At 43.5% G+C, this 17,086-nt stretch overlaps 1 protein-coding gene across 3 annotated transcripts in view; it reads right to left on the bottom strand.

Moving 5' to 3' along the window:
* Positions 1-17,086, bottom strand: part of ADAMTSL1 (ADAMTS like 1) — a 473,481-nt gene that overhangs the window by 103,279 nt on the left and 353,116 nt on the right. For all 3 annotated transcript variants that reach the window (XM_083419278.1, XM_083419280.1, XM_083419279.1), the window contains 2 exons: positions 14,778-14,925; positions 9,759-9,843 (listed from right to left, as the gene is read on the bottom strand). In XM_083419278.1, the coding sequence (XP_083275404.1) occupies positions 9,759-9,843; positions 14,778-14,925 (233 nt within the window). The remainder of the gene's footprint in view (positions 1-9,758; positions 9,844-14,777; positions 14,926-17,086) is intronic.

Genomic DNA, 17,086 nt, shown 5'->3' with positions numbered 1-17,086 from the left:
GAGAGGGAATTTTCCCAACTGTTCCAAAACGCAATGGACTGCAACCATAGGAAATACACCTCCAAAGAGATATTTTGGCCGACAGAAAGCAGTGCAAAAACGAAAGGGAAAAAGTATTCGTAGATAATATCAAGAGCAATATATACATAACTAACATCCTCGCTGACAGCCTCAGATCCTCCAGGGCACCTCTAACAACCAATTTTCATCTCCTCTTTCATCTAAATATGGAATGTTCAAACGGTTTCAGAGACATCATCTCCTTGTAACCATTTCCAGAGAGGCAGTCATGCGAGCCTTTGCACAGCAAAAAGTCATGGGGCATCCTTGAAGACCAACAAGTTTACTATGGGATAAGGTTTTGTCGATTGCAGTATACATCCTATACTTCATTAGATGCATGGAGTGTAATCCTGAGTTGCTATAATGCTTGTAACAACCCTGCAAAAGAAGTCGGAACCATATTTTTTTTTTAAAAAAAGTTATCTTATTCATTACATCCATATCACGCCGTTCCTCCAAGGAAGTCATGGTGGTCTTCATAGCTCTCCTCCCCACTGTAACCTCACCACAACTAGGGACAGGCCTGAGGCGTGTAATTGGTTTGTTTCTGTTTTATTATGTATTCTGTGTTTTCATTTTGTATTTCTGTGTTGTGAACTGATCTTCAGATGAAGGGCAGTATACTAATTTTAACAAACAAACATATAAATACATGTTTTTGCTATGCTGCTACTTACTGGAGCAATTCCGTGTAGAATGAACGCGCAGATCAAGTACATTAAGATGCAGGTAAAAGTTCTGAAAACACATCACCTGTCTAGTTCCTTAAGCCCTTTTGGTAGGAAATCTCACCTCTAAAAGACTGGCTCTAAGCAAGCGCGGCTTAACATTTAGGAATTATTATTGGGCGATTGCATACTACTGGCCTTTCTGCAGCTAAGTTGTTCCCTGTGGGTTCTATTCAAATAGATGCATGTCAGGAATTTCCTTTTGTTTCTTATTGAATCAGCCCCATCACTTAGCCGGTGCCATCTGGCATCCAGATATTACAGTTTGCCCACCCCCCTTTTGCTTTATTTTATTTTTACAGCTCACACCAGGTTATTTATGGCAAAATGTTAAAAGCTGGATATCGTGTTAACATACAAAAGTGTTTTTCAAGAGTTGCAAATCTTTTAGAAAAAAACTCCCCCCAACTCGGCAAATGAAACAGGTCAGATGAAAACTAATAGGTCCCTGACTTTTTTCAGCCGCGATGACTGTGTAGTGGACTGTGTTCAGGTTGTGTAGTGGGCTATGAAATCAGGCCTCCATGAAGAAGAGAAGGATGAGACTAGCTAAGTTCTGAACGGTCTCTTTCACATACTAAACTTTCCCAAACATCAATGTGATAAAGTGGCAAGGAACAGGACATAAGGAGTTTATGACTATGTTTTACTCACTGGTGGATTTATTGTTTTCAGCTACTTTTATAATTCACATCTACATTTCCTACACTTGCTTTTGAAGGTAGCATTCCAAGGAACACAGTTCCTACCTAGAGGTCCGTATATAATGCCATCAATGGAGTCTCTCTTTCCTGCGTGTTTATTATATGGCTATGGTCACTGGAGGATTAAAAGGACCTAGCTGAGGTTTAAGTGAACACACTTTCCAATCTAGAATCATAAGGCGTTGCCTCAGGCAATTCGCAACACTGCAAAATATATTATCACTCCCATTTTACAGCTGAAGAAACAGCTCTGCTGTCAACAGCCCTGTTGAATAGAATGGTGCCTTTAAACCTCTTCTTAAATTACTGGATTCCTTTCAAAAAACATCACAGAGGTCAGATATTAATGCATAGGAGTGACCGCTCCCCGCTTATAACGGGGGGTGCCCTTTGCGTGGACGCGCGCAGCCCCTAGATCTGGAGCGGCTCCATCAGCATAGGCTTGGCTTTGCCTTCCCTCAGGTGGGATACCTGGAGGTCTCCGCCTACCTCAGTCAGTTGTCCAATCCCACCTGGGGAAGTGTTGCCAAGGAGACCAGGCCAGGTAGGGGAGGGATTACCTGCCCAGGTTGTGAAAAGAGCAGGATAGTGCACACCCCGGAAATGATTTCTTGAAGAAGGTACAGGGTTATAAAGATTAGGACTAGCTGCCTGAGAAACAGTTTCTATTCAAATGCAATTTTGGTTTCAAACACAGTGTAAGGTAGTCTCTATGGGAGTATATTGTATTTAATTATGGGGTATCAAAGTTTTTAGGGGGCTAACCAGGCTGGGATAGCTGGGATAGCAGGCTTCTTGGTTTCTGAATGTCTGATGCAGATTTTCAGTTCCGTTGTTCTGTATGGGACAACGACAATGAAAATTATCATATCGTATCATATTGTATCGTATTCTAATTAAAAATGAAAACAGGGTGTCATAGTACGGAGCTTTCATACTGGTTTAGATAGCGCTTTTAGCAACTGCAGTTGCATGCAACGTTTTGCCTGCATCTATAGATGGAACTATGCATGAATCCATCAGGCCCAGTGGAGATTATAAACTGATGAGTGGGAGCTGCAACATAATGTTGCAGTGTATTTCCATTTGTGGGATGGTTCAAGCTCAGAGCTCCATTCAGCTCAGAACAGTGCACTGTCCAGACCACTCAAGAGATGGGATTGAAGGAAGGGTGAGGGAAAACAAGGAAGCCTCATTTTCCTTGCCCTCCCCCTGATATAATGCTAGAGCTCTTAGACACAGACTCACAGAATTGTAGAATTGGATGGGACCCCAAAGGTCATCTATTTCAACCCCCTGCAATGCAGGAATCTCAGCTAAAGCATCCATGACAGATGGCCATCCAACCACTGCTTAAAAACCTCCAAGAAAAAGAGTCGACCGCCTTCCAAGGGAGACCGTTCCACTGTTGTATGTCTCTTTCTGTCAGAAAGTTCTTCCTGGTGTTTAGTCGGAATCTCCTTCCTTGTAACTTGAAGCCATTGGTTCAAATCCTGCCCTCCAGAGCAGGAGAAAACAAGCTTCCACCATCTTCCATTTGACAGCCCTTTAGATATTTGCAGATGGCTAGCATCCCTCCTCTCAGTCTCCTCTTTTCCAGGCTAAGGATACTCAGTGTGGTGGTCCCGGGGGTAAACCATGAAACGCAGTCCTGGTCCGGTCCAGAATCCGAAGGTTCGACTAGGAGTCAGTCCGACAGGTCCAAGGCAGGACATGAGGCAGGATACCAGGCAAGGACAGGTACAGGATCTCAGGCAGGCATACAGGTCTGGCATACAGCAATGTTGCTCCCGCAACCTGGGGCAGGGTCCGACAGCCTTTTATCTTTGTCAGGGTAGCGGCCGGTCCTGATCCCCCAGTGACTCACCTCCCTGTTTTGCCCAAAGGCAAGCACTCCTCCTGTGAGTACTCAGGTTTCTCCTTCTCTCAGACCTCAGTCTCTGCAGCTCAGGAGACGTCGGTGGGTTACTAGACCCCTCCCCTGACCCAACTGGTAGTGGAACAGCTGTAAGTGATGGCCCAGCTGAAGGCAACAAGGTAATCCCTGCATCTGGAGCCAGTGCAGGCTCAGGCGCCTGACTCGGCCCAGCTGGTGTTTGTTGCAGGGGAATCTGTGCGGACAGGGACTCTTCAGGATCAGGCCCCAGACTTGGTTCAGATGATGCCTGAGGCAAAGGATCCAGTGCAGACTGAGACTCCTCTGGTTCCGAGTCCAAGCCCGAGTCCCAGGCCATCAGACTCAGCTCCTTCAACCGTTCCTCATCAGGCTTGGTTTCCAGACCCTGAATCATCTTGGTCACCCTCCTCTGCACACGTTCCTGCTTGTCAACATCCTTGAATTGTGGTGCCCAATCTATTCAATGTACCGGCATTAACAGAGCAATCTTATACGTTTACTCAGAAGCAAGTGTCACTGTTTTCACTAGTAACTGCACATATGATTGCAGCCAAAGGGTCTAAGAAATGTTGTTAGGAGGCATTCTTTAATCTTCACTTAAAGTAGGGCTAAGTTAGAGGATTAAGATCCTTGCAGTACACAACCCTATAGAGAAAATTTAATACGAGTCATCTGTCTCATTTCTAATAGTAATTGGCAATAGAGTCAACCCTCAATTTAGCTGTTCTCCATAGAGATCATATTACTGATCATTCTCATAAGATTTTGTTGCCTTTGGAAGGTTAGCAGACGGTAGGTTTGTGTTTCGGCTTGTCAAAAAGGGCTGTTTTCACAACTGCAGGGTGGGTCATAGGTGCAGTTTAGCCCTCTGAAATTTGTTTTATGATAGAGGAGGATATCCTATCTAGTTCAGGCAGATGGAAAGCGACTAGTTTATCTCAGCTAGATGAATCAAGTGTGCTGAGTGGCAGTTTCTTATTCTCCTCTTTCTTGTATTTGTGGGACTGGAGAGAGGAAAGAAGTGTTGCCAGCCAGCCTTCAAGAGCCAGGTTTCTTTTGATGGCGGGCGATTGGCATTTCCCATTCCTGCTAACTAAACAAGACCTTCTACATTACTCCTGTGCAGTGGCATAGCGTGGGTTGTCAGTGCCCAGAGCTGCATGGAGCAGATTTGTGGAATGGAGTGAAACAGGTGGAATACGCATGCACATTCAGCTGCGTAATGGTGTCCTCATCACCCAGGAGATTGTGGTTGAAGATAGGAAAAGAGGAGTTGTTCTGTTGCCTGGAGAGGTCTCTTCCTGCTTCGCATGGAGAAGCTATGTTCAAGAAAGTTTCTGATACAGTGGTACCTTGGGTTACATATGCTTCAGGTTACATACGCTTCAGGTTACACACTCCGCTAACCCAGAAATAGTGCTTCAGGTTAAGAACTTTGCTTCAGGATGAGAACAGAAATCGTGCTCTGGCGTCGTGGCGGCAGCAGGAGGCCCCGTTTGCTAAAGTGGTGCTTGAGGTTAAGTACAGTTTCAGGTTAAGAACGGACCTCCACAACGAATTAAGTACTTAACCCGAGGTACCATTGTACAGTGGTACCTCTACTTACGTGCACCTCTGGTTATGTATCCTTCGGGATACACACACGGCAAACCTGGAAGTATTTTTCTGGGTTTCAATGCACACGCATGCGCAGAAGTGCTCTTCCGCACCCTACGCATGCACAGAAGCACTCTACCATGATGCACGCATGCTCAGAACAGACACCTCTGGTTGCGGAAACTTCGGGATCCGACCGGAGTTCCAGAATGGATCCTGTCCGTAACTGGAGGTACCACTGTATTTTATTGTGCTTTTAATACTTTGATGGGAGCTGCCCAGAGTGGCATATAAATTAATACTAATACTAATACTACTAATAATAATATTTCAGTGGAGCCCAGCAATGAAAGTGCACAGCTGTACTGAGGCAGCACCGGGTGTTGAAATTTTGTGCCCCTAATAATTTTGCACCTGGGGCAACTGCCCCTGTGGTCTCCCCACCGTACACCAATGCTCCTTACAACCACACAAGGACAGCGGAAGGGAATGGAAAACCACTACTACTACATGCCACACTGTATAACCTACACAACTGGAACCACGTTCAATATTTTTGACCCCACCCTCAAAATTGACGAAATGCTCTCCTCGGTTCACTCCCTTCAATGAGGTAGTAATTGTGAAGAAGGCATTTCGCAACAGAGCAAAGAAAGAATGAAATATAATAAATATCTCTTTTTCTATCAAAGAAGCCTTAATCCACTCAAACATTGTGATGTTATTTTACAGAGTTGTGTCTCCATTTTACAGCTGGGGAAACAACTCTGTAAAGCAAACAGATCTGCTGAATAAAAAGGTGCTGATAAGTACAAATAAAATCTCTGCTTAAGTTCTTGGGATTCCTTTCATTCCCCCCCCCCCCCGTCCAAGGCTGTATATAATTCCTTCAATTGCCGTTTGTCCAAAATACTTTATAATTATATTCTATATTTTCTGTTGTACCTTATCCCAGAATCCTTACAAAAATACATTTGTACCACTATTGAGAAATCTGTTGTGCTGTCATTTTTAAAAGAATGCAATAACTATTCAACACCCAGCATTAGGGGAGGTTATTTTCCCCTCACGAAGCAACGCCAACATTAATTCTCAACATTCATATCCAGACTTTTGTCAATAAGTCCATGATCATGACTTCTTCTGGAGTTGTGGCTTCTTCTAGCTTATTTTTTTAGTGCTCTGCAGCAGAAATATGGGCTATGATTCAAATCATCCCTTTCCAGTGTAAGCAACGTGATCCCTGTTTGACACACACACACCCCAACACTGCCCAGTTCCCATTATACAACTGAAGGGTAATTATAGTTTGTTAAATACGTATTTAGAAAAGTGGTTTACTAGTAGACAGAAAACTGCAGAGATCCAAAAACTGGGCTTCCAAATTAAAATAAATAAAAACAGATTGAAACATGTATCTGGCACTTGGCTATAAATGAACAAAAGGCACATATGAAATATATAATAGCTCTGAAGTATAACTTCATCATAACATGTAATAGCTGACAAATATATATTTACATACGATACATATAAATATAAACATAACTATGATCTTGAGTATAATATTGTACATTTCCTCACTGTTTCCCCATGGCTTCAATTAAAATTTGCGCGATTTCAGGTCAGCCATGCCAGCATGGCAGCTTTACTATCTCAAAGACAAATTTTATGAGATGAAAATATGGCTCTAACATCAATCAAAACCAAAAATTGTCTCCAGGAAGGCTAGATATGTTTCAGCTAAATGTGTTTTGGAATGTGAAAGGTTCAGAGTCTAAAGGACAGCTGAAGCAGCTTGCAGAAATCCTGCTGCCTTTCTGACACCATGAGGAAGACGTTAATTTTTCCCCCAATCCCAGGGCCAGCTCAAGACATTTGGCCGCCTAAGGCAAAGGAGTAGATGGCACTGCATCCTAATTCAATGTTCAGAACCCAACTGGGCTGATGTTTGAATTTTACTTCAACGTTGATGATAGGAGTAGAATCCTGCGCCACATCTGGGACAGCTGTCCAGATTAGGAGCCACAGGAGGGAGAAGTGGAACAGAGTCAGTTGCCTTACTCTGCCTAATATTAGGGCCGGCCTTGTCCCTTTCACAGTAGCAGCAGTTTTGAGAAAAGGTGATAGTGGCTGAAAAAGTAGCATCGAGGAAAATGCTTAGGTGGACCTTCTCCCCTGTGGCTGCTTTTAAACAAAGAAAAAATATGCTGTTGTTTAGTCGTGTCCAACTCTTTGTGACCCCATGGACCAGAGCATGCCAGGCACTCCTGTCTTCCACTGCCTCCTGAAGTTTGGTCAAACTCATGCTGGTAGCTTCGAGAACACTGTCCCACCATCTCGTCCTCTGTCATCCCCTTCTCCTTGTGCCCTCCATCTTTCCCAACATCAGGGTCTTTTCCAGGGAGTCCTCAGGGCTGATTTCCTTCAGAATGGAGAGGTTTGATCTTCTTGCAGTCCATGGGACTCTCAAGAGTCTCCTCCAGCACCATAATTCAAAAGCATCAATTCTTCGGCGATCAGCCTTCTTTATGGTCCAGCTCTCACTTCCATAAATCACTACTGGGAAAACCACAGCTTTAACTATACGGACCTTTGTCGGCAAGGTGATGTCTCTGCTTTTTAAGGTGCTGTCTAGGTTTGTCATTGCTTTTCTCCCAAGAAGCAGGCATCTTTTAATTTCGTGGCTGCTGTCACCATCTGCAGTGATCATGGAGCCTAAGAAAGTAAAATCTCTCACTGCCTCCATTTCTTCCCCTTCTATTTGCCAGGAGGTGATGGGCCCAGTGGCCATGATCTTCGTTTTTTTGATGTTGAGCTTCAGACCATATTTTGCGCTCTCCTCTGTCACCCTCATTAAAAGGTTCTTTAATTCCTCCTCACTTTCTGCCATCAAGGTTGTGTCATCTGCATATCTGAGGTTGTTGATATTTCTTCCGGCAATCTTAATTCCGGCTTGGGATTCATCCAGCCCAGCCTTTCGCATTTCACATGAAAAAATATACTTCACATCTAATTTGGCATTTATCAACATCCCGTGAGAAACCACTTCCCATTTCAATACAGTAGGAATGGTAGGGAACCTTATGAGAAAGTCTTACAGGGCTTGTTCTTTAGTCCCCACCCCACCCTGGATAAATTGTAATATTTTAGCTTGGCAAATCAATGACATTCTTTAGTTTTTAATGTTTGATTACCGTACTTTTCCATGTATAAGATGAGGGTTGTTTTATTTTTACACAAAAAGAATATTAAAAATCGGGGTTCGTCTTATTCACGGATAGTGCAGAGGGGAGACGGGTGTTTTGTTTCAGCCATGAGCAGCAGCTTGTCACTGGTGACTGGGTGGGTGATTGGTGTCTGTGGCAAGGGCTGTTTTGGATTGGCTCACCAACTCAGGGCAACCCCCCCAAAAAAGCTCAACAACTCTCGGCCATTTCCCCCCATTTTTTAAAAATGTAGTCCCCCAAAATAGGGGGCGTCTTATACATGGGGGGTATTATACACAGAAAAATATGTTAAGTAAATTGTCATATTTCAAGGTAAAGGTAAAGGGGACCGCTGACCATTAGGTCCAGTCGTGACCGACTCTGGGGTTGCGGCACTCATCTCGCTCTATAGGCCGAGGGAGCCGGCAGACAGCTTCCGGGTCATGTGGCCAGCATGACTAAGCCACTTCTGGCAAACCAGAGCAGCACATGGAAACACCGTTTACCTTCCCGCCGGAGTGGTCCCTATTTATCTACTTGCACTTTGACGTGCTTTCGAACTGCTAGGTTGGCAGGAGCAGGGACCGAGCAACGGGAGCTCACCCTGTCGCAGGGATTTGAACCGCTGACCTTCTGATCGGCAAATCCTAGGCTCTGTGGTTTAACCCACAGTGCCACCCGTGTCCCATTTCATATTTCAAGGTGGGAACCTCTAAACCAGTGGTTCTCAACCTGTGGGTCCCCAGATATTGTTGGACTACAATTCCCATCATCCCTAGCCCTGGACTTGCTAGCTAGGGGTGATGGGAGTTGTAGTCCAACATCATCTGCGGACCCACAGGTTGAGAAAGGCTGCTCTAAGTGTTTAAGTGAGAGACATTTTCTGAAATGAAAATTTACTTGGTGAAAGCACCCCATGAACCTTGGGAGTGCAGGGTGTGTGGAAATCTCAGATCCGATGGCCAGAGTTCACAAGATGAATTGCTGTAAACATGGCATTTCTGTGATGAATGTGATATCTAGGCTGGCTCTGAGCTAGCATAGGCTGGAAGCGGCAAGTTTTGATGTTTGTGTGTGCTTTCAAGCTCATGCGAAGCCTGAACTGTACAGTTATGCGAAAGGTTTTGAACTGCTTCCGCAACGGAGAGTTTGAGTCAGCTCTTATTCACCAGTTTACACGAACCAAAATAAATAAACTCAATCAGCATGCACAAAACCACTTCGGCTACGAGTGAAAATCAGCACAACTTGATTAAAAACCTCAGCTGCTACAAGCTTAGAGGGTCATAAAAATAAGCCCTCTGTGAATCAACTTACTCGGTTGTTAGAGCTACATCATGTTAATTGTGGTGTAACTCTTCGCAAGAAGACACAAATCAGCCAGGAAGACTTTCAAGTTAAGGGCAGGATTATGGGGTATGGAAAATATCCTAACTTCAATGGGGTTTAACTCCATTCCGGAATGTAACAAAATGCACCACACTTAGTCTTAAAGTAAAATACAGTTTCAAAGCACTGATCAACTCCTGACCTCATCCCAGTTTCAGAAAACCATACTCACGTTGGTTCTTCTGATACTATTGCTCCTTCTTCCAACTCCTGGGCTTGCTTGTACCATGGCAATTTAGCTTCAACAGGAAGTTTTTCTGCGGGAATAATTACAGGTAAATAGGAAATATGCCGCTGTAATATCATTTTTATTTTTTTTTGTAAATCAATCCACCGATTTTCTGTGTGCTGCATTTATTTCATACTAGCAAGACACTAGTCACGATGACGACAGTGTTTGTGGAGAGCACATTCTGTCTCTGGGGACAGGGTACAATAAGTCTCTGCGGCCTCATTTGCAAACAATGCAAAACTGCAGCTCCTATCATTCCCAGACAGCATGGTCAATAGGGATGTGACAGGAGGTGAACAACAATTGGATAGTCACAGGATAGCCACCCTGGTTTAGTGTGTCATCCAAACCCCAAACGTCAATCTGAACTATGGTTAAGATGCAGCTGTATCTAAAACACAAGCAAAAGCTTCCAAACACCTCCTTGCAGACGTATTGGAGGAGACAAAGGGGCTGGAGCCTGAAGCCCAGTTTCTGTTCTTTTCTTTTTTTAAAATAATTTTTATTAAGAATTTCAACATAACAAATTATCAAAAACATATCATTTTCATCCCCCCCCATTTCCCCCCTCCCCAAGAAAACCCCTCCCTCCCTCCCATCCACCCCCAGACTTCCCTCAGCTCCTCTCTCTGGTTTTTTTTAACACATATTATTCTCTGCATATTATAAAATTGTAAAGATCCTTAAATTATCTATCTATTATGTTAACAAAAACAAATTTGTGTATGTTTATTCAAAACCTGCCAAGGAGTCCAATTCATTTTGTTGTTTTTTTAAGTAATTTAATTAATTAAGCAATTATATAAAAATGATGTATAGATGGTATATAACACTAGTACAGATTGCAAGAATGTATAAAACCGTGTCAAATGCATGTTGGAAACGCAAAGAAAAAGAAGGGACTTTTTACCATATGTGGTGGGAATGTAGAGAAATTAATTTTGGGGGGGAAATGATATATCATGAGTTGAAGAAAATGTTTAAATTAACATTTGTAAAAAAAACCAGAAGCATTTCTGTTAGGGATTGTAGGAAAAGACCTGCCAAGGAAATTAATGAACTTATTTATGTATGCGACAATGGCAGCAAGAGTCTTTACAGCACAAGGATGGAAGAATGAGGAAATCCCCACCAAAGAACATTGGCAAGGGAAGCTGATGGATTATGTGGAACTGGCAAAATTGACATACAAACTGCGAGAGAAGGACAACTGTGGCTTTAAAGAAGAATGGGAACTTTTTACAAATTACTTAAAAAACAACAACAAAATGAGCCTGAAGCTCAGTTTCATTACACTAAACATTGGTTTAGTATTACATCTGCAATAGCTCTTTCTGTGTTTGTGCGCTCTGTACATTTCTGCCAGAGGGATGTGTGGGCTTCATGACACAGAAGTCATGGATCTTCCCCTGTGGGAGACATGAGGTTTTGTTTTCACTTGTAAGCGGTGGCAGGAAGTGAAAATACACAGGTGCACACATTTTCCCCTGCTCCTTTTAATGTGCCTTATAGCCCCAAGTTCACGTTAACAGATCTGAAGATTCCTGCATTACTTAGTCAAAGATATGTGTGTAGTTATACCCATTGTATCCTCACTTTAATAACTTGAAGAAAATATATATATACTAAACTCCACTCTGATGGTTTATTATGACATTCAAGAAAATCCAGATGTGATGAGTGATAGTTGAAGAAACAGGCAAATGCAAAAATAGTTCAGTGATGCCCTTTCCAGTTTGAGCTTATCAGTTCATCAACTATGTGAATTCGAAGAATGAGCCGAATACTTTCCCTGTCATTTTTGATACAAAACAGTGCTGCTCCGTATCCCGACCTCTCCCTTCCCCTCCAAAATCAGTACCAAAAATATACATTAGAAGTATCTAATAAAATACTCACTTTAGGAGCCAAAATATACTCCCTTGGGAACATAAATCTGGATTTGGCTAGAGTAAACTGGAGCAAACCAGACTTGCAGTGGCCCTTCAGTGCTAGACCTGAGGACCTGAGCCCATGACAAATGAATGACTTCACCCTGAAGGAACAGAAAACCATCCCCAGCGACCTACTGATCTCTGCGGAGATCACTGGATGCTACAGCGCTGCTCCCAAGCTCTCTGACTACAACAGGCTGCTGGAAATATGTGATCCGCCTACATGACCATTTCCTCCCTGAAATTCATGACCCAGAAACAACATGAAACCCCTTTTTTCCTTCAAATCCACTTGAACAACAGTTTACAGTTCTCATATTCAAACGAGCTAGAAAAACAGCAGCTGTAGATAGTTGCTACTTATGAGTAACATTGCTCTGATTAGAGTCTCTAATTCTGGCAATTCGACACATGCGGTTGTTTCTGAGTAAGCCCAATCTGTTTTGTGTTTAATCCTAGAATTAAGAGCCCTGGGTCCATATGGAACACGGCTTTTCTGAACCTCCCACAATAGCTCATTGCACTTCCCCAAAAAAACCTTTTCTTGAAGGTTGAGAGAACTTCAAAAGTGAAATTTAACATATGCAGGGAATGCAATCTGGAGTGAACTCTATTAACCTTCCCCTTTCTGCTTGTGTATGGACTGGGCGGGTGAAGCTTTAGATGCTGCAAGATACAAAATTTAGATGAAATCTTTTGATGGTGGATCTACTATAGGGACGTATACCCAGCCTAAGGATTCAATAAGGGCATTCCCTGCTGCTTAGGGCCCCAAGTTTTCTTCCAGGCACAGAAGACTGCCACAGAGCAGAACAGGAAATTAATACATACATACATACATACATACATACATACAAACATACATACATACATACATACTTTTATTCCATGCTTCCTTCCCACGGTTCAAATCATGCTCAAGGCGACTTACAACATGAAAATATGCATAACTACATGACAAAGTAGTAATGGACTGTAAATAAAATGTTTAAAAATGCACAACCAAGCTGAATGATTTTCACACAACAAGCTTTAAAATAAAGATGCAAAAAAACCCAACAGCAACAACCCACTCCCCTTACCAACAACCTCCCCAATAGATTGTGCATTCAACATTTTTCATACAGTCTTTCACATTGATTGAACTATCCGTTGCAATTCTGGCAACACACAGTGACTATAACCTGTAATCCTATTTCACATCTCCTGTGATGAATTTTCCTGGAGTAGATTTATGGGCATGAGGACAAGAGGAAGAGGATAATGAAGTTATTATGCCCTGATTCCTCCCCAACCATTACTTGCCAGATTTCTACTCAGATATATTTAGTGGTACCACTTGATGTTATATGTGTGGAAATGCAGCTCTTAGCTTAATCTGTATTTTACCATGTTCATTAACTCTAATATGTAAAGAGATATTTCTGTTTATACACCGTATACTGTACTTATTTTTATGGTAATGGAAAGTCAGGCCTTACTGCTTTTCTTTTGCCCTTTTAAAAAACTGTACAGCCTTGTAAAACAAAATCAAAAAACCCCCACAGATGGTGCTTTCCTGTACAGATGCCTGCGTGATGCCTGTAAAATATGGTGTGTATATGCCTTGGTGGGTCAGAGGGAAAGAGACATATTAAGTCACATTCTGTTTACAAATCCTCAAGGCCAGCCCAAGGCATACTGCTGTCCTTTCCAATTCTATGATTTGACTTTAGCATCTGAGGCAGCCAATCCCAGAAGCAGGGTGTAAAAACACAATAACAATGTTATAATAAATAAAACAAAGCAAACTTGCTGACTTTGCAAGCTGTTGAGCTGATCTTAACTTTGGTCTGACACAATACAATTATCATGGCGTTTGCAACTTGTTTGGAAATGACATGATACGGCATCATCTCAGACCCTGATGTTGCTCTAGGAAGCTAAGTGCAGTCAGAACAGAATATACCCACTTTCAGAGTTAACGCTAAATACTACTTCTGGTAAATAAGCCACTATAGCTGCTAGAGGGACACGGGTGGCGCTGTGGGTTAAACCACAGAGCCTAAGACTTGCTGATCGAGGTCGCAGTTAGAATGCCTGCGACGGAGTGAGCTCCCGTTGCTCGGTCCCTGCTCCTGCCAACCTAGCAGTTCGAAAGCACATCAAAGTGCAAGTAGATAAATAGGTACCACTCTGGCGGGAAGGTAAACAGTGTTTCCGTGCGCTGCTCTGGTTTGCCAGAAGCGGCTTAGTCATGCTGGCCACATGACCCGGAAGCTGTACACCGGCTCCCTTGGCCAATAAACCGAGATGAGCGCTGCAACCCCAGAGTAGGTCATGACTGGACCTAATGGTCAGGGATCCCTTTACCTTTATAGCTGCTAGAGGGCTGTGAAAATTTGTGTCCTGGGCTTTTTAGACTCGTCTACCCATGTACTGGGACACGGGTGGTGCTGTGGTCTAAACCACTGAGCCTCTTGGGCTTGCCGATCAGAAGGTCGGCGGTTCGAACCCCCGCGACGGGGTGAGCTCCTGTTGCTCTGTCCCAGCTCCTGCCAACCTAGCAGTTCAAAAGCACGCCAGTGCAAGTAGATAAATAGGTACCACTGCAGCAGGAAGGTAAATGGCATTTCCGTGCGCTCTGGTTTCCATCACGGTGTTCCGTTGCGTCAGAAGCAGTTTAGTCACCCAAAAAGCTGTCTGTGGACAAACGCCGGCTCCCTCGGCCTGAAAGCGAGATGAACGCTGCAACCCCATAGTCGCCTTTGACTGGATGTAACCGTCCAGGGGTCCTTTACCTTTACCTTACCTTTTACCCATGTATTATCTGAAACCCAAGGGGTGCATTGGTTGCCAGATGTGAATCTCCCCCCCCCCCGCCCTCCTACTCCACTATATTGGCTAAAATTAAACCTAAGGCATCACCTCTCAGACATCCGACTTACTGGTGGAAATGTCCTGCCACTCGGGTGGCGGGGAGTACATGTATTTAGAGGGAGGGAAAGAGAAAAACAGGCAAGGATTCTTCTGCCCTGTGTTTTACCTTTGGGCTTGTAGCAAGGAGTGGGAACAATGCATTCTTCTTTGATGTGAGGTTTTGTTTTAGCAGTGCAGCCACCGGTATGCATCCCTCTGTGATCAATGCACAGAACCACTCGGTATCTTAGGCCTTGGCCACATGTCACTGTGCACTGAAAGGAAAAACAATGAAAAAAAGTATATTCCTGAATAGCCAGACTCTGCCTTCCTCTTCTAACCCTGCTTGCCCATATGGACAATTAGCAATCCGAACCAGAACAACACCATCCGCCCATCCTGGCTTTCTGATCATGGTTTGTTAGGAAGGAGCAAACCACAGCTCTGGTTTATACATAACAACAAACCATGTACATACGGCTTATTTCTTCCGCTGATACCTGGGCAAGAGCAATAGGGCAGAATACGCTAGCATGCTGCTTAATCCCAATTAGCCGTTAACGGTGGCGTTGCATGGGGGGCCCACAGAGGTGATTGCCCTGGGCGCAACATTGTTAGGGGTGCAAAAATTCAATACAGCTGCGCGCTTCCGTTGCTGGGCTCCATTGAAAACAGATTCTCCATGCAAACCAGCAAGTGACCTCTCCAGACAATGGAATGACTTCTTTTCTTATCTGTATGGCTATGATCTGCTGGGTGATGTGGACACTGTTAGGCAGTTGAATGGGCATGCATACTCCGTCCATTTCTCTCCCTCCCACCCCATGGCTTGTGGCCCCGGACACTGGCAACCCATGCTATACCACTGGCCACAAGCAATGGTTTATTGTTCCCAACGTGTGCTTTGTGTGTGACTGGCATTCTGAGTTAAGAGGAAGGAACAAGAGAATATGATGGTTTGGATTGTTCATAATTATTTGGTAGATAGGTCGTCTTCCCTTTCTTTCTTTCTTTCTTTCTTTCTTTCTTTCTTTCTCACTCACTCGCTCGCTATCTCAGTACCGGTTATTTGGCTTGCAGCCACAAGTCTCTGTGCTTACTAACACTTCATCACTTTCATTTGTAGTCACTTTGGCTTAGTACAGAGGCAAAGCACTTAATGCTATGTGGTAATCAGTGCGATGTCAAGCTTTTTTGGAATGGTGAACTACATACAGTAGGCTCTGCTCCTTCAACTATATAATTTATAAATTATATTTTAAACCCACATGTAGTGAAGGATATTCTTTATGAATGTTCTCCCATTGTGATTTTGTTGGGTTACTCGTAGGAAACTCACTAGGATCTTATATTTGCAGCCTGAATACATTTCACTATGTGTATTATCCTAAACTTTCACCCCAATTTTAAAACTATCCCTCCTTGGTTTGATTTTATGTTCTCGTTATCCTCAGCATCATATAAAAGCAAAGGCTTTGTCAGCGTCCTACACAATAAACCGATCCTGCATAGTAATCACCACTCATTTCACAATCAAGGTATAACTGGGCTAAAGAACCAAATTTTGAAATCTTGTGCTATTGAGGCACTGGGAAAAGGTAACTTTCCCACTGATTTATTGTACGGACAAGGCACACTGAGGCAACCACAATGACTGAAATTGTCCTGTGTCTCCAAAACCTACACAGGTACCAACATGCTGCCCTCCAGATGTCATTGGACCACAACTCCCATCATCTCCAACCACTCGCCATGCCGGCTGGGCATGACCTATCACTCATCTACACTGTGTTTTGCATGTGCAGTCATTCTATTCTTTATACTGAGCTGCCTTCAACTATTTACAAACACTTCACAATTTGCTATTTAAAAGCTCACAGAGCTAACACACAGGTTCTGAGCTGTGGGGTTGTTTTTTTAAAGAAGTCCAGGAGAGATCAGAGCCTCTCTACAGAAAGGTGGCCCCGGATAATGATATGGAGACTGCTGGAGGTGCCAGGTGCAGTCCTGCTTGCCCTGTGGGCTGATATACTTGCATGGAAATGGAAGACAGAGAGAAACCTCCAAGATTCCTAGACTGCCGTTCCTGTGCTGATCTCTTGACATTCCTTCAGTGTTATACTGATACTCTTGGGGTTTGCTGACCTAACCTCACTTCCTCACCCTTCTTCTCCATGCCTCCCTTGTGACCAGAGGGACGTTTGAATCTCTCTCCATCTGAGATGCAAGCAAGTTAGCTAGAACTGGGGATCTCTCCAATCAAGTAATAAACACAGACTTTTATTTATTTATTTTACAAACTCAGAATCTCAATGTGCTTCTCCGGGGGGGGGGGTGTCAAGTACAGTGGTACCTCGGTTTATGAACTTAATCCGTTCCAGAAGTCCGTTCTTAAACCAAAACCGTTCTTAAACCGAGGCACGCTTTCCCTAATGA

This window comes from Podarcis tiliguerta, assembly GCF_965153285.1.
Source record: "Podarcis tiliguerta genome assembly, chromosome: 17".
In the NCBI taxonomy this organism is placed as follows: domain Eukaryota; kingdom Metazoa; phylum Chordata; class Lepidosauria; order Squamata; family Lacertidae; genus Podarcis; species Podarcis tiliguerta.
This window is presented reverse-complemented; position numbering and strand designations above follow the sequence as displayed.